This window comes from Fistularia commersonii, chromosome 29 (assembly GCF_037954325.1).
Source record: "Fistularia commersonii isolate RoL2024-O1a breed Wild chromosome 29, RoL_Fcom_v1.0, whole genome shotgun sequence".
Taxonomy (NCBI): Eukaryota; Metazoa; Chordata; class Actinopteri; order Syngnathiformes; family Fistulariidae; genus Fistularia; species Fistularia commersonii.
In genome coordinates this window covers 6,176,225-6,194,612 of record NC_141312.1, presented here as the reverse complement: position 1 = coordinate 6,194,612, position 18,388 = coordinate 6,176,225, and the positions used below count along the sequence as shown (strand labels likewise).

The following is an 18,388-nucleotide window of genomic DNA, read 5'->3' as shown; positions in this document are numbered from 1 at the left end:
CATTTTGTGTCACTTCCGGGATCGGTGTTTTGTAGTTTTATCATTTACGTACCTGCTGCATCGGTCTCTGCGAAGAGTGACGTTACATATATCATTATTATTTTATTTATTTATTTATAATTTAAACCTTCTTTAGCATCATAAATAGTGCATATGCATCTGGTTTTTTTTTCCTGAAGAAGCGTTAAGGTGTTCGGCTTCCAGGAGCGAAAGACGTGCACATTACGCGCCTCCGTTGAGCCCCAGCGTACGCGCAGCCGCTATCCAATCGCGACCGTTAGCTGGGGCCGGGCGACTGCGATGGTACCAGAGAGGAGAAAAATCTGACCGCCTGCCGGGTGATGTGAGAAGTCACATTAGCAGAGCTAAACCAGATTTTCTCTCAGAACGTCGGAGAGCTCCTGAGGATATGAGGATTGCCATTTGTCAGATGGTGAGTAAGCGGGTTCACAGGCGTCCGTGTTTTATTTGGCCACTTATTGAGACTTGTGTTTTTTTTTAAACGACGAAACGCCTGCAGTGTCTGCGCTTTTCTCGCCCCGATCTTAAAATGGCGGAGAGGCCGACCGCTAAACTAAGCTAGGTGGCAAATACAAATGCGCCGATTTAAGGAGTAAACATCGAAATGATATCAGTGCAATATCTCATGGGTGTGCTGTGAAAGCCTTTTATTGGACAAACGATAAAATGTTTCTCAGCCCATACATGACGTGATTCCTGGCACTTGTTGTTGAACACTCGGCTAACGTTAGCTACGCCTATTTATGAAACTTAGCTAGGGACGAGCTATCGTGTTAAGTTAGCCGGCTAGGCTAACTTCGGTGCTGTCAGCAGGCTGCCAGTTTCTCCAAGCCGGGTGTTAGTATTTTGACATCCTTTTTAAATGCGCTAATCAGTCGCTTGGTGTTCAACAATGACCTTGGTGGTAAAGGAAATCAAGTACATTTTGTTAATCGGCATCACTCAAATCACATAATGGCTATTACTGTTAACAGTTTACAATCCTGTTCTCGAATTGAGCGCATCAAACCGTTTCACTTTAGATTATATTTTAAATATAGGAAAGAAGGAAAATGTTTTTGGTGAATCTACAGAATAGTTAGACCAACGCCCTATATGGCGTTTGTTATTGTGGATGGCGTACTCATCGAATGTAGTCGGATCGAACTGACAGCTCTGGTTAGATCTGCGTTATCATGTTAAGCTAACGTTAGATGAAAAGGGCGTTGCTAAGCCATGACTGCAACTTTGCCCTTGTGGCCACCGAATGTTGGAAACACGTCATCCCTTCTGAAAAGAGAAAGCCCTCGTTGGCTGTATTTTGATGTGGTTTCACGAACATGCAAACATTTTCAATATCATCCGCTAAGCTCTGAATCAATGCAAGAAGGGCGGATACGTCAATGATGTTCAATAGTACAGTGTCTATAACGCATGCAGATTCAACTTGAAATTTGTATGTAGATTGAAGCGAAATAGTTTCCTAACATGTGTAATTTAATAACAATATACATCATTTGTATCGCTTTGCAATAACAAATTAATACATTCAAACCCCTACATAAGACATTGTCATTTTGGTTAATTGATGGAAATGTACTGTGCTTCACCCGGTACTTACCACATCAATTATACATAGTAATTTACCTATAAAACAGAGTACAAATGTTTAGATGTGATCTTAAAAGCAGAAGAAACAACTTCCTCAACAACAAAAGGTGTTTCTTCTGTTTTTAGAAAAGCAATATAAAACAACAACAAAGGTTCTTGGTATTAAAATAAAGAAGTCAAACAGGTGTTCAACAACATCCTGATTTAGCACACCAGACCTCTTCAGCCCTGTCATTTCATCCAGGAAGCTGAAAAACAAACGCTTGTTCCCTTTCAACTTTAATTGGGAAGATGGAATAGTAAGAAGGTTCCGGACAGTGGACTCTGTGCACCGGTTGGTTCAGATACAGCAGTTCATATTGATAAAAATCCAATGCAATAGTCCAGTTGGTTTTTCCAACTACTGGGCTGCATTGACTACATTGGATTTTCATTTTTCATTCATTTAAACGTCACAATTGTATTTGTCTGTAATTGCTGCATACTCTATTTAATACTTTTTGATATCATGCTTATTATATGTACTTCTTCACGTTGACAATTTACAATGATGGGAATGTGCAAGTCAACAAAACAAACAAGGCCAAAAGTCAAGAGTACGGAAACACAGCTGCCTGGAGGTCCAAGGACATGTTGATGAAAACCAGATTCATCCACAATGAATCAGGATTTTTTTTTTTGACAACTACCGAGGAGCCTGAGTGCTGTGAGATGCACATGCATGCCCCCTTGACACCTCATATGTCTGTTGCCTTAACTGTAGTGGATTGTTGATCTTAGCAGTACTGCTATTCAAGAATTTAGCAAACAAGCAACATTTTTTTTGAGTATTGCAGACAACTATCTATATTTATATGAAAGGCAAGAAATAGACTATAATTTGGACATGTATCTAGGAGGACATGTTCAAAGTTGTTAGAAACACCCAACTAAGCCTCCACCCTGTACATAATCTGAGCTGTTTAAAACATGGGATCAGGCGCATACTCCATAAGTCTGACTGTCGTCTCTAAATTTTAGCTATAGCCCTGTCAAAACCATAAAATTAGGTTGATGTAAGTAATGCAATTATTCCAAACATTACAAAAAGATTTGATTTAACAGATATATAAATGTTTGAAACCTTTGGTTGTGAAAGACCACGTTCAGTAAGTGAAAATTCTACCTGAGTCTGTCTAGATAGAATCATAAGAAGCCCCTGGATTGTGGTCGTGACATGTGAATCAACTCAGCTTAATTGTCTACTGCAATGGCATCACCCATTTTTATTTGTTGTTTTGAATGTTTTCATTATAAATAAACAGAATGGACAGGTGTGATTACACTCAAGATGTATACATGATGCATTTTGAAAACAGCTTTCACAATTTGATGTGGATACAGAGCAGTTTTGTCTTTTTTAAGTTCTAAATCAAGCACTTAAAATGAATCAAACCCTCCTCACAAAGGCATTAGTTATTGTGTGATTGTGTTAACCCACTCCTACGTTTAATTTGGCATCCATTTTTAATATTGCTGCAAATGTTTTGTCAGCATAAAATAAGAACAAATAGAAAATGATAATGAACAATTTGGTGATGTACCAAGATTTATATGGTTACTAGTCTATCAAAGCATGAACTTATGCTTAGTTTTACTGTCTTGACCAGACATAAATATCACAGCTGTGAACTTTTTCACCAGTCCTCAGGACATATACATTGGAAAATGTCCTGTATTGTATTGTTTAAAAATCATGAAGCCTTGACCTGCATTTACATTTTATTGTATTCTGTAGGCCCGAATAATATTATTGATACCACAATATGTTATGTTTATACTACAATAGTGAATGGCTATTCCGGCTCTACTGTATTTTTTCTAGAAGCAGACATGATAGAAAGAATTTGGAAGAATTAACATTTGGTTATTTTTTAAGACCTGAAAGGGAGCAATTAATTAGATTTATGTTGCTTGTTTTGGTCATCCATATAACAAGGTTTTAGTGTTACCAGAGCTTGAAAGGGCCTTTCCATCTCTTATGTATTTATGTTTCTCATTAATACATTACTAACAGAGGTTATACTGCAATGCCAGTGTTGTGACACAGCCATTGCAACTTTGCCAAAGCAATGATTTAGTTGAGTACACTTTTAAGCCAATTTCTAAACAGAACATGGTGAAATTGGATGTCTGGAAGTTGTAGCTTTTCTCTTCCAGATGCTATCAGAGACTCAAATGGCCCACTGAAATACTCACCTTTGAAAATGGTTGATTTGCTTGTCTCTGTTATTACCGAGGGAAAGAACTTGGATGTCGTTATTTTTCCAACTATTTTGGAATTGTGCTAAAATAGCGGCCCAGTAAAAATTTGTAGCTCTGTTCTGTCAAGTCAGAGCTCTTGTCAAAAGCAAGAGTACTTCAGCCTATGTCACCCATAGTTTATCTGCTTTTCTGCCAAAATTTTAAATCACATATTCTAAGAATCTATGAATGTATCCCTAACTTCCATATTTATCAAGAAATGAAAAAGCATCAAGTTGAGGCAGACAAGGGCGGATTGCTGTCTGGACTCTTTGTGTCTGTGGTTAATCCTGTTAGTTACTGTTTAGTTCCTTCTTTATGTTGTCAGAGTACTATGAAGAACTTGCTCTCATAGAACATACAAAGACTCTCGGTTGTCTGGTCTGTTCACTAAGTAGCTTAGTGCTGTTCTGACTACAGGTGCCAGCAGTGTTGAAGCTCAAAATATTAACTCGGCTGCCTCATTCATAATCAATGAATAGCGATAAGGTTTTTCCAGGGAATGCTAATGATTTGTTGTCCTGTGTTGGCACGACGCACAATACCGAAATTCAATCAACGCCTTTGTCAAGAACACAATTCAGATGCAATTTTACTTGGTAAACAAACTCAGCTAAAAACTGTTTGTGGCTATATCATGCACTTCAAATCAGTTGGCTTTCCTACTATTCCGAAGGATTATTTGCTAATGGAAGCTTGAAAATCCCAGATGAAAATTGCCAGAGGTAGACATGAAAGTGTAGTCCAATATGTATAGCCAAGGCTTATAACAACTTATTACAGAGAAGCACAGCCATACCGTGAATTGAGGTTATAATTGCAGATTAATGAACATTTAGCTTAATCTATGACCTGGAAATGAGCTGAACAGGAACTGTGTAATATGAGGAGTGGTTATTCCAGTAAGATGACATTGAAATAAATGACTTACATTTTTGTCCCTGTCGCAAAATCTGCACCTGATTATGTCTTAACAGCAGTTGGACCTCTACAACAGGTTCGCCAAAGGTTATTTAGGGTAAAGAAGAATAAAACATTGATCGTCCAATGATGAATTTTCAAATGTACCGTTATCAATGTAAGGAAAAGGTTGTCTTTTTGTTTTGAGAATACATTTTTTTTTGTTGAACATTCGCTTTGCCACTATTCCAATTATAACCTATTCTTCTCTCCACCTGTCTTTATTAGGTGATGGATTCATCTGAGAACTGAAGAAGATTTGTGCCTTTCCGAATTCTGATGGTGGCTTTGTTCCGACTCCAAAGTGACAGCTGTATTTCCACTCAACCTTTCTCTGTTGGGCATTTATTTGACCACCCTCGGGGAGAAACATTACTGAGGGTCCGGACGTCACCATACCACACATTAGCCAATCAAATCCCTCACCACCAGACCATCACCTCACCCTCGACTCCCCAAGAGGGAGAGAACAGCGGCCAATATGGTGCTGTCACAGAGACAAAGAGATGAACTGTGAGTTGCTGCTTGTAAATATCTGCATGTTAAGAAATCCGTGTTGTGTTCACGATCGAGTGCAATTGCATTTAATTGTTGGGCGTGTGTTCGTGTGTGCGCGCGCATGCGGATTGTTGTTTTGTTTTTGTAGAATTTTCTTGATGTCTGTTAGCAAACACAATGTGGTGTGTTTCTCCTCTTCTTCAGCCAGAATAGGTTTATGCATAAGCTGTTGAATGAGGATACCGTGATAGAATCAAAGGGTTTGTGCAAAGATATGGGCTTTGGGGAGCCTGACTTGATAGTTTCTTAGTGAATATTTCATAATGCACTTGACTGGGGCAAAAAAGTGAGGGGGTTGGGAAGAAGGAGCGACTCAACAAAATGATTGCTAGTTACTAAAGTAGCCCTTTTCGTGGACTTACAGTCTGGCTGGTCTAAGGGTTTGGATGGCTGTTCCAAAGCTTCACACAGCATAGAAATGCACATTGTTCCTTCATCTTTTTATGAAAATCTTGCCTGTCTTTCTCAGTAGGTAAAACGTGTTTGAGGTAAATCAGTGGAGATCTAATTGCTTATGCTGTGCTAAGGTTCAAGTCCACCGTAGACTGTTGTGCCAGGGTTAATCATTGTCTCTTCAAACAAGGACTCAAACCATTGCCTAAATTTAGCATTTGCTCATGAAATATTCATCTTTCACCTCATAATAGAGCTCTTTGACATGTTTTTATAACAAGGATTTCAAACACACATGTTGGAGATTGTGCTTGTAGTTGCCCCGTCCTTACTCTGTTTCACTCTGTGTTTCCTTATTTTCCATAGTACCGTAATTTTCAACTATCTTGTTTTTCCTGGCAGATAGATTTCCCTGTATTTATGCTGCAAAACTTGAATCCCAGTGGTTGCATGTTGTTAACAATATGTTGTTTTACTCGGCATTTCTGCTAAGGGGCTCACATTCATGAAATAACTTGTCACATAGAAAATATAATGGAACTATATTATATAACTACCTATTGCAAGCCTCTATGATATTTAATAGGTTGCCTTTCTGACCAATCTCCACCTTTCACTAACTAAATGTTAGAAACCGGGCCATAGCTGACTATCTCCGTTCCAATGGGTATGAGGAGGCCTATTCCACTTTCAAGAAGGAGGCAGAGTTAGATATGGTAAGATTGATACGTTTTTTTTTTTTATGTTTTGTTTTATCCAGAATCTGGTTTCCTCTTATCAGTTGTATGTGTTTTTTTTTCGGTTTGTGTGTTCATAGAATGAAGAAGTAGATAAGAAGTATGCAGGACTTTTGGAAAAGAAATGGACCTCTGTCATCAGATTACAGAAAAAGGTATGGAATATTTGTGTGTCCGGTGATAACCAGACTAACCTTGTCAATGTAGATATTATCAGATCAATGTGAAAACTCAAAGTAATCCTACTCCGATTTGGTACATCAATGTACTCACCTTTTTAGAAAACTTTTAAATAGAAAAGTTGACTTCAGTGATTGAGAAATTTAAAGAACTGTATGTGTATTAATTGTGTAGAATTCTTGTCTGTGAACACAATTGATTTCTATTTTTCTGGGGGAGAGATCAGAAAATCTGCTGGTGTCGGTATTTCTAATGGTCCTTTCCCTTGACTTTTCTTACGGCTTCAGGTAATGGAGTTGGAGTCAAAATTGAATGAAGCAAAGGAGGAAATGACACATGGAGGACCCGTGGGTCAGAAAAGAGACCCCAAGGAGTGGATTCCCCGTCCCCCAGAAAGATATGCCCTCAGCGGGCACCGTGCTCCTGTCACGCGTGTCATATTTCACCCTGTTTTCTCTGTCATGGTCACAGCCTCTGAGGATGCCACTATTAAGGTGTGTGTGTATGTTTTTATTTAATGCGTAAAAACTAGTTCCATATCAATGTGGCACATTTTAAGCAGACAACAAAGTAGCCTTGTTACTAAATCAATAAGAATTTATGAATGTTGTGTTAAGCTTTTGTTGACAGTTAGCACTCCCCAGAAATATGTCAAACTTGGAAATACTATTCAAAAAGATGATCTAAAATTGGCATCCCAAGTTCCAGCTTTCCAGTACTTCCTAAATCTTGTACCATTATATTTCCAGCAGATTCAACAAACTCTGGTCATTGTACTGCATTTTGCAGTAAAGCCAGTGCACCACAAGCTCAGTGACTTGCTGAGACAAAAATTAACTCCCTGCTGATCTCTCTCTCTCTTTCCCTCTCCCCCTCCCTTCCCCCTCCATCTCTCTTTTTCTCTGTGACGACTTTCCCCTTAATTGTATTTAGTGACATTGAAGCGGGGGGCAGCTTCCGAGAACGAAATTTGTATTTAGTCAGATTCAAACTGGTGCATCGACCAAAAACCAAAGACCCCTCATTGAGATTTATTGTAAATCTCACTATTGTTTTATGGTTGTTCTTTCCTTTGGTTTGACCTACATTGCAGCGGCCAGACAAACAAAAATTCACTTGCATGCAGAGTGGAAGTTAACAGAATTTTAGCATGAAAGGCCATGCAGGAAAGATGAACTATCACAACACAGTTACAGCTGGAGACTTAGATATTAGGCCATGCATCACAGTTTAGCAATGCTAACACGGAATAGATATCTTCTTGTTTAAGATCCTTTATTTATATTTTATGCGTTCCCTTTTCATCTGAGGCTAGCTGCCAAGCAATGGAGAGAAGGAATACAACCATGTTAGCCACTGGTAACCAGTATTAAGAGCAGTTCTACACAGAGGGGAGATTGTACTTTTGTGATTGAAGATGTTCATATTTGCATTCCTAAAACCGGGCATTAAGGCATTGTATCATGGTTTGGTCAAAGAGTGGTTAAAGATTAACTTTTGCATTTCATGTCGGTTGATAAAAGTTTAAAATGATCTGTTGGCAGATCCTATGTTCACATGACAGTGCCATAAGAACATAAGGTCATGTAAAGAAATTGTTTTTCTTTCCTTGTATGTGGCATTCATTAGTATTGCAGGTCTCCAGGGCATCGCACCGTCTCTGTGGCTTTGACCCTTCCGATCAAAGCTGGACTGCAGTTCTGCGGCTGTACTCCCCTTTCATCCTCCATGCCTCTGCTTCATTTTCCTCTCTCCCCTCCTCCCATTTCTCATCCTTCTCCCTCTCTCCTTGCTTTCTTCCGTTCGTGCTCAGTTGCTTTTCTGCTTTGTCATTGCTCATCTTCGTCGTGATGGGCTTATGCTGTTGCTATCAAAGGCATGGCTGCCAAAACAAAGGAAAATATATACTTTTTAAAAACCCATTACAAGTCATTGTTTCTCTCAGTTCACAAGTAAACCATATCAATTATTATGATCAACATTTAATGTGGCTATTCACCTTTCCCTAACAGTCTTATTTGTAATTCTTTCCTTTGACTGAAGGAAAGGAAAAATTGTGATTAAAGGAATTCACAATAATCTTACGATGTTAATTATGTAGAAAAATATGAACTTATTAGTTCATTTAGTTATCTTTCTCATTCGAAGGTGAAGCTTGTCCCTGGCCTGTTGCTTAGGACTGGCTCTGGCCTAATTTTATATTATGTTCTGAAAAATGATTAGTAACAGCGAAAGTGATATATACTGAATATATACTGATTTTGTCCATTTTGATGATCATCCACGATGATAATTTTTTGTTTCTCAGTTTTGCTTGGCATATGGGATGAAGTGCTTTAACATTTATCTATGATACTCTCTCAGGTGTGGGACTATGAAGCTGGAGACTTTGAGCGAACCCTAAAGGGACACACAGACTCTGTGCAGGACATTTCATTTGACCAGACAGGAAAACTGTTGGCTTCATGTTCAGCTGACATGAGCATTAAACTTTGGGACTTCCAGGGATTTGAATGCATCCGGACCATGCATGGTAAGACATGATCACAAAAATGGCAAAACCTTTTTCCTTATGATCCATTTTTGATACTAATAGTATGATACTGCATCTCATACTATTTGAATTTATTAAGTATTTACACTTTTCCACTTTTTATGTTATCTCAAATGCTCTCTGAAAATGAGCACTTTTTGAGTTCATGACGTTAGTGTTGTGTTGGATGTCTTAGCGTAACATAAAGAACAACCAAACGCTACGTTGTAGCCATTGTCAGTCTGAGAATCCATAATGTAAAGAGCTAAGTTCCTGCCAGTCAGCCAAATGTGTCATCAGGATGACGACGTCAGAGGAATTAGATTTGACTTTTCAGCTGCAGCTTTGACTATTTACACCTGTAATCGCTGCTTTCTTGTACAGGCCACGATCACAATGTGTCCTCTGTAGCCATCATGCCAAATGGTGACCACATAGTTTCTGCATCCAGAGATAAAACCATCAAGATGTGGGAAGTTGCCACTGGGTAAGTCTGGGAGTCTGGATGCATCTCTAAAGTGTAATTCATATTGTTTTGGACAATATTAATAATGTGATTATTATTCACAATTACTCATTGTCTTTGAAAAAAAATCATTGTTAGAATGCTAGAAGTAGTTCTTATCTGCAGCATTGTCTGTAGTTGCTTGATGATCAAGCAATGTGTCATCATTGGCCCAAGTTTATCTATGATTGCAATATCCTGTCTGGGAAAGGGTAACTACTCTTTTTATTTATTTTCTCTAAATCATTACACACCAATTATGTACACATTTTTGGGGTCTGACTTTCTTCTTTCATCCATAGGAATAGATAATATCTATTAAAAAGTTCCAGTGCATTGTTAGGTTAGGGTAGCATTCACCCTAACATTTTCTAAAAGCACTGCATGGAAAGGCTTTGCTTTGACTGAGAGCTATGCAACCTCTATCTGCTCACCTTTGGGGCTGAGCTAGCCACTGGATGTGGTTGATACTAACACTATATCTCCTCTTGTGGTATTTAAGGGATCTAGGCACAAGGCGAAGGGACCGTGACAGATATTGATTCCCGTTGTGATTATTATCATCAAAAGCTTGTTGGAGTCAGTAACTTAAATCTTTAACTGGTACTTTTTCAGATAAGACGGGTAGGTTCTCAGTTCACTTAAAAGAAAACCTTGTAAAGTCTGACCTTTTCTGTATGGACATCCCATTATTTTAATGCTTGTCCAACCCCAGTGTGTTATTTAGCCTCTTCAAGGCATTGTAATAGTATGCCACGGCATTGCCCCTGGATGAAACAGCTATGACAAAAGACAATGAAAGCCACATTCACAAACACTGCATCAGCTAAAGCTGCATTGTCCTTTGGCTGAAGTCACAGCAATGTATTCCCTGATGCACTTTAGGTTTTTCTGTATACATCTGTGATCAGACTTGATAAATCCCTCTAACAAAAGTTCAAGCAAATAATTAAAAGTACATATCCTCCAAGTTTTCATCCTCCTAATGTCATAATACCATGTCCACTTGGTTGGTTTAAATAAGTGAATATGCAGTTTTAGCTAATTCAATCATTTATATGTGTCATGGAGATAGAAGGTAATGTTCTAACTCCACAGGGGAGTACTAATACACAAGATCAAGAAATGTTCCCAGATTTGTCTATTTTTGGTCTTTTTTTTCCCCTCCATTTTGTCAACTCATTTCCATGGTGATTGGGGGCTAACTCCACTGTCTGTTATCTCTCAACCATTTTTTTTATTGTTGCCATTTTTTTGCTGCTGCTATCTCTTGTATGAACCGCCTGTTCAAGTTTAGTACCTGATATTACTATGTCTTGTTCGATTGTGAAACATAGGTTTTCGAAATAACCCGAGCGCTATTACAGAAATACAGCTTGCTGATTATAACCAGGTCTGTCGGCCAATAAAGACTGCCAACATTGAGACGTGTAATTAATAACCTAGTCTGCCCTGACTTCCCTCAGTCTCGTGGCATGTACTCGCTCCAGCCTGAGCAATTTGAGCTTTTACCCTGTACCACTCAACCAAAACTATCGTGTCCATGGATGAGATGCAGCTTGGCTGCAGCCAGGTTTACGCAACAAAAAATATTAATTGTTAACATTTAAGAAAAGATAATAGTGATAATTGCAATTGAGGCAAAAGTTAGGGAAAAGACTTAATTGATTTGAGGTCCAGCCAAAGGCTCGACAATAGTTGGTGCAGGCTGTGAGTTTTTTAAAAATCTGATCGGAGAGGGCAGCAGACTAGATAAGCACAGTGCTGTCAGCGCAGAGGGAGTGATCCAAAGGTCATTGTCGGTAGAAAACCTTGAAGCTCTTGGTCCTAATCCAGCAGATGGAAATCACAAATTTGCTATCTAGATTCTTAAGTACAATCAAATAAGAAAAAAAAGCTGTATCGTTCTATAACAATTACATTTTTAATTGTTTTTTTGCTTTGTTTTATTATTTTTTTTACTGGGTGTAAAGAAAGAACCTGGCCACATGCTTGAGACTGGAAAAGTAGCTACATAAAAACTTCAAAAGATTTGAAGCAGCCAAACTTTGTGATGGACTGATGGACAAAATAGTGTGCTTCAGATAAACAAATTTGAGATCCTTTCGTATCCTGTTGTCCTTCCCCTCTATTACTTCTCGATTTGGGCGATTTTATGACTGTATGCAAGGTTGGGCTTATTTTCAGGATATGGTTCAGATCCCAATGCAAATATTGCTGCTACAAAACTAAGTTCTGTAATCATTCTCTTTATTTCCACTAATTGTGTTATCCTTCACCGACCGAACTTCCCCACAGATATTGCAGATTATTTTGATTTCAACCTGAATGAATGGCTCAGCACTGATAGCTTGATACAAAACAACAGAGCCCGCCCTTTGTTTTGCTTTTAGTTTCGTAACAATTCCCAAAGCAAATTTTCTTTTCTATTGCTCATGTTTTTTCCAATTCTCAAATGACATGTTTATTTATCATCAAGGCATGTTGTTTCCTGTTTATTTGGTATCACAGTGGGTGATACTAATAACTGCTTTATTGACATTGTGTTGTTTCGTTTTTTGTTTTTTTTTTCTGTCCCCCTCATCTGTAGATACTGTGTGAAGACCTTTACGGGCCACAGGGAATGGGTGAGGATGGTACGTCCCAACCAGGACGGCTCGTTGATCGCCAGCTGCTCTAATGACCAGACGGTTCGTGTCTGGGTGGTTGCCTCAAAGGAGTGCAAAGCGGAGTTGCGGGAGCATGAACATGTGGTAGAATGTATCTCCTGGGCCCCTGACAATGCTCATCCCACAATCTTGGAGGCCACAGGCTCAGAGGTATGTTGAAATGCTGTCCATTTGAACATTTCTCTTTATCCTGTAGTTTATAGTTTCACTCCCAAATAAGGGTTGGGGAAAAAATGTTTAAAGTTGCCTTGGAAACAGTACTAGCTCATCTCACTGGATTTGACTTGTGTTATTACCTTAACATTTTGTGGCTTGGAATGGCACAAGAAGCATGTATGTCATTGACTGACTGACCAACTTTCCCCTTGCACTTAAGCTGTTCCATTATTACTGTTTCTTGTTGGCTGTTGCTCCCTCGGAATGAGTCAGTGCTAATTGTTCTATTACATCATTAAGGGCAAATGACCATTTACAGTGGTGTCACTACCTGAGGGAATCTGTTGTCAGCCGTCACGACTGCTCAAAGCTACATTCTCTATTCCAAAATGACTCTTTTCTGAAGATGGTCTGCTTTTTAACAGCAAACTGTTGTCTTTCATATGATCATCCTCCTTTCCTTTTTGTTCCCTGCTTTTAGAGCAAGAAGAGTGGAAAGCCTGGCCCGTTCCTTCTCTCTGGATCCAGAGATAAGACAATTAAGATGTGGGACGTCAGCATTGGCATCTGCCTTATGACTCTGGTGAGCAGCACAGTGCATTTTGATTGATAAGATAGACCATTATTACCCTCAAGGAGGCAAGTCACTGAGGACACCCAGCTCGGGGGCATACAAAACACTATTTAGACAAGCAGTAAGTAAAAGAGTTAGAAAAGAATACAATTTTAAGGTGAAGCATTGTAGGAGAAATTCCCTGCTAAATTGACCGTCTCTGATCTTTGTCTGCACCCAGAAAGGCAGTAAGTAATGTTTGGGTTTAGTAGGCAGTGAGGAATCGTGCCTTCACTCTTTTCAGTGCTGTGTGGATCAGGGTTGAGGTGACAGATCGTTTCAAAGATTTCGTGTTCCTGGCTGTCAGAGAGCGGAATAGTCTGTAATCAGTCTTGTTTTCTCAGGTGGGACATGACAACTGGGTGCGTGGAATATTGGTGCATCCAGGAGGCAGGTTTATAGTGAGCTGTGCGGATGACAAAACCATTAGGATTTGGGACTACAAGAACAAACGCTGCATGAAGACGCTGTGTGCCCATGAACACTTTGTTACCTCTCTTGGTGAGACAGTGCACCATCTACTCCTTTATAACAACAACCTGATGATAATGATGATGGATCTGTCAAAATTTAAAACCTCAAACCAAAGATCCTTGTTGTGACTTTGACGGAGCATGTGTGGTATGCCGCACACGTAAACAAGCATTTTTCTCTCTTCCAGATTTCCATAAGACGGCTCCATATGTGGTGACAGGCAGTGTTGATCAGACAGTCAAAGTGTGGGAGTGCCGCTGAGACAGCCCCATGTCTCGTGCCCGTCCTGCTTTTCCCACCTCCAAAAGAATACCTAATAGCCCCGCCCGCCCCGCCCCGCCCCGTCCCCTCCAGCCCCCCCAGCCCAGCCCAGCCCAGCCCAGCCCAGCCCAGCCCAGCCCAGCCCCTGCACCTCAGCCCTCTTCCAGAACCTCGCCCCTCAAATCTTGCACTCCAAAACATAGGTGACCATGGTGCTTTAACTCCTTCCTCCCTTTCCCCGCGCTCCCTTCTCATCGGTCCAGCCCTATTAAGATGACTATAGTCCTTTTATGTAAATTATTCTGGATGTAGGGTACGCTTAATAAATGTCACGCAATCTCTGACACAAACACACTCAAAACATGACATATACCTTGCATGGTAAATCAAAGGAAAAAAAAAAAAGATGTAATGTTAATTTTGCAGCAATTTGCATACTGTGTTCATGACATCCTGTCAGGTCGAGGGTAAAATATCCCCGTGTGCTGGCACAGATGGATTCCACTTAACCGAAACCAATGGCACCCCTTCTTGAAGGGTTTTGTTTAGTATTGTTTGACTTCATGACTCCATTGTTGTGGTCTCACGGTGTGGCTGGTGATAGAGAGGATGCGAGGAAAGTGTGTGTAAAGGAACAGATGCGAGGTGGAAGCCTAGGAAAAGTTAGCTAGCTATAGGAAAATAAAGCAGGATGCAGCAGTCAACACAAGGTTCTGTGGGTGAGTGCGTGTGTACAAGTGTGTATACATTGTGTGTTTATTATGACAGGAGAGTCTTCCCATCATCCTTACTCTGGTCAGAGGAGAATTGCGAGGTGGGAAAGATCCTCACCCACTATGTTCATTCATGCTTCTTCATCTCATTTAAAACTTGCTTTCTAGTTGACACCCACAGGACCTTAATGATCCTCAAGCTGCTGAGAGCACAGACACACACCACCATAGCAAAAGTGTGTTTTCAGAGGAAAAAGTCTGCTCATCTATTATGAGGTTTGTGTGTGTCTATGTCGCCCCAGAGAATTGCCCAGTGCCCTCTTGCTCGCTATCTGCCTTGTTAACCCATTGAGGGCTCCCTCACACGGGATTTTCATTCTGCTTTCTGTGGTCTCACCGCTCTTAACACACACACACACACACACACACATACACACAGACACTCACACACATTCACCAATGCACATACACGCACAGTAAAAGTTGTGTATCAATATATCTGGATGTCATTGTTTGCAACATAATAAAATAAAATTCTGTAAATATAACTTCTCTGTATTTGTGTTTCTTTTATGAAATTAGTTGAAATTAGATTAGGGGGGAAAAAACGTGTATCCCTACGGTTTAATTAAAAAATGCACATGTGATATGATTTTTTTTTGTTCTTCATAAAACCGCATAAAACTCTACAACTGTGTACTAAATGCTGAGGTAGTGAATAACCTTGTAATCAGTCACAATTAAATTGTGAATTTACCTTGTATGATTTGATCCGATTCATCTATTCAAGAAAATTGAGATTCTGCTGCCTCGACATGAAAGAAATTCAAACATTTAAATTTTTGATCTCAATTCTGAAAGACGCAAGTCACGATTAAATGTGCATGTCTGAAAGATTTGGGTCTGATAACGGAAAGCATTCAGAAAGAAGTGGGTCACCAGTCACAAACTGGAAATGCACTGCAGCAGACAGAAACCATTATTTATGTACAACACTGAAAACTTGGAATCACAGTTGACCCTTTTTCGTGACACTCCGATCTTATGGTTTCCTTTTTTTTCGACTTCCAGCTCAGACAAGATCCAGTGCTGACTTGTTGCTGATGTCGGTGCAGACGAGAAGTGATCTGCTATGACGCAGGTTTTGTAAGTGAGTACTCCCGAAGCAGATGGGGTGGTTATAAAAATGTGATGTGGGGAATAAAATGTATAACTTTTGACATTTATTCCCCAGGTAACATCCAGTTTCTTATTCTGCAAGCTTAGAGTGTGGAAGCAGAGACATCAGGAGGCAGCGGGGACAGTTCAGGCACCTTTATCAATTATGTACGGTACCCCAGCCTACTTCCCGCTCACTCACCCACACAGTAATTACTCTCCCTGTGCTCTGCAGTATCCAGGCAACAGTTGCCAGGATGGCGAGTGTGCGAGTGCGAACACCACACCTTGCTGTGTCCTTCAGGTCTCTGAGGGCGTAGAAGCGAAGGGAGTGGTGGAGAAAAGGACCGATGCAGATTTGAGATAGGGACACAAGATTCATGTGGTAAAAGTCAATTACTGATGGAGAGGAAGAGTGAAATCAGGGAAGAGGGGGTGAAAAGCCTAGGAGGAGGCGTGGGGGTACTGGCTGCATGGGGCATGATGAAAGGATAATAAACCTGTCTCGGTCTGAAACTCAGATTCTCAACAGAGGCACTGGAGTAGAAACATTGGCCTACATCCGGCTGCCAGCACTCCCATGCCGTGAACACTCTTTCTCTTCATACTGTCTTAAAAACATTGAGAGGGGGCAGAAGAATCTGTTTTAAGCTGACGTTGCTTCCAGGTCGCCCTTGTTCTCACCGCCTGGCGAAACTATCGTTTAATTTTTGATTTGAGGCAAAGCGAAATGAGCTGCAAAAAAGTCGAGCCAGCATCGACTCAGATAACGTGGCGCAAAGAAGGAATGTTTTGAGGTTTCAGGTGGGAGTGATACACCTGTCAGATGCCTCGGGCTTGACTGTCAAGATTGAACAATTCCCCAAACGAGGCAAGCCTTTCACTTGAAAAGATGCTGATATATATAGGCCGACTCCCGCACCGGCAAAGAGAGTTGCTGTATTTCTTTTTAATATATAGGTTTGTGTGTCATGCCACTATAGCTTACATGAGTGGTTTACGTGACAAGCTTTCTAATCCCCCGCAAAGCCCAAGGAGCTACGGCTGGAGTGGTTTTGGATGAGGTATGATTCAGGATGTGGCGCTCCCTAGTGGTACAATGGATTGAGCCATGCATGACCCTATAAGGAGATAAAACAGCCTCTTCCCAGCAGTCGTGAGTGAGTGGCCATGTGGATCGAATGGAAAAGATGATAAAAAGTGAGCATCTTATACCTCCTGGTTGGAGGGGTTCACTGGCAAAGACAGAGAAGCCTTTAAGGTGAGGATTTTCAAGGTTTACAGCTGAGGTTGTGCCGGGATTCATGATTAATGTTGGAGTTTAAACTCAGAATTTGGATAGTGACTCTGATATCACGAGTACAAGTGAGTACTCACTCTTTATCCCCATTAATTCACACTATCAAGCAGATGAAATATGTTAACAGTGAGTTCTAATATAGAGGCTGCATTTTACGATTTAAAAATACCCTCGGGACAAATTGCGAGACACTTTGATTTGTGCCTACACAGACAAACATAATTACCATATTAAAGTCCTTAAAAGTAGCCAAAATCCCCCTGATTTAGAAAAGTAAAGAACACATCAATATGCAAGTATATTTACTTTCACATGTTTAAATGCGGGGCCAGCGTCTTGTAAATTGCAGACCAATGTCAGTATCAGTGGAGCATGAGGCTCCGAGTCTCTACATCATTATAATGTATATTTAATAAACCAGGATTGGCTTCAAAGTATTTGCCACGCTATCAATCCCGCTTGTGCGCCGCCTCTCAGAATTAGATTTTTTCACTGAGCGAGAGAGAGAAAATTGACTGCATGTATACCAGTCTACATAGTGTGGTAAAATATCAAACTGTGATAAAAAGAAAAAAAATCAATTTGAATGCAGAGGGCCTTGTTCACATCATCACCTGTTTGTTGAAACAAGTTTTTTTTTTTGCCTCTCATATGTGACTTCACGCTCTCTGAACACTGTTGTTCAGTATTAGCCACCCCATTGCTTTCACCTCCCCGTTGCTCTGTGGATCCACCAGTGATACAGCACTTATATCTGGGTCAACTTGTTCCTGCCTCACATCCTCGTCCCACCTCTTCATCTTCTCGGGCAGGCCCCCCTCGTCCTCTGTAAAAGCATACGTGCCTATTGCTTCTCATGCAGCTCATGTGCTGATCATGTGCTGCGGGTCTCATCCCTGTTGCCTTCCTCTCATCTTTTCCCTCATCCCACCCCATCGCTCGTGCCGGTTACATGTCGCCCTGACTTTTTCACAAACCAGAGAGACTGGACAGTCTATATTGGTCAGTCGGTTTGTATGTGCGGACGGTGCTTATGGCACAGGGAACGTAGCCTCTATCTACTTTTGAGCTGCTGTTTTGATTGGTTGACACAGAGCCTGCGAGGGGTGAGAGGATTTATACGACCGAGTAGTGACCAATGACAGACTGTTACCATGCAGCCACTCATCTTTACATACGTGCATTAATATACACTATAGCTTAACACGATGCAAACCATCGGTCATAACATTGACGTAAAGTTTCCTCAACCCCATAGGCCGAGCAATGGGTTAAAGACAACTG

The 18,388-nt window shown here is 40.5% G+C and overlaps 1 protein-coding gene across 1 annotated transcript; it reads left to right on the top strand.

Annotated features, from left to right (window-relative positions):
* The first annotated feature begins 244 nt into the window (after positions 1–244).
* Positions 245–15,194, top strand: LOC147216819 (lissencephaly-1 homolog A-like). Its single transcript, XM_086177082.1, has 11 exons — positions 245–433; positions 5,083–5,367; positions 6,437–6,521; positions 6,623–6,697; positions 7,010–7,216; positions 9,087–9,255; positions 9,640–9,742; positions 12,351–12,579; positions 13,067–13,168; positions 13,543–13,699; positions 13,860–15,194. The coding sequence occupies exons 2-11, from the start codon at positions 5,336–5,338 to the stop codon at positions 13,931–13,933; spliced, it is 1,233 nt and encodes a 410-aa protein (XP_086033208.1). The 5' UTR covers positions 245–433; positions 5,083–5,335; the 3' UTR covers positions 13,934–15,194.
* The last annotated feature ends 3,194 nt before the right edge of the window (positions 15,195–18,388 follow it).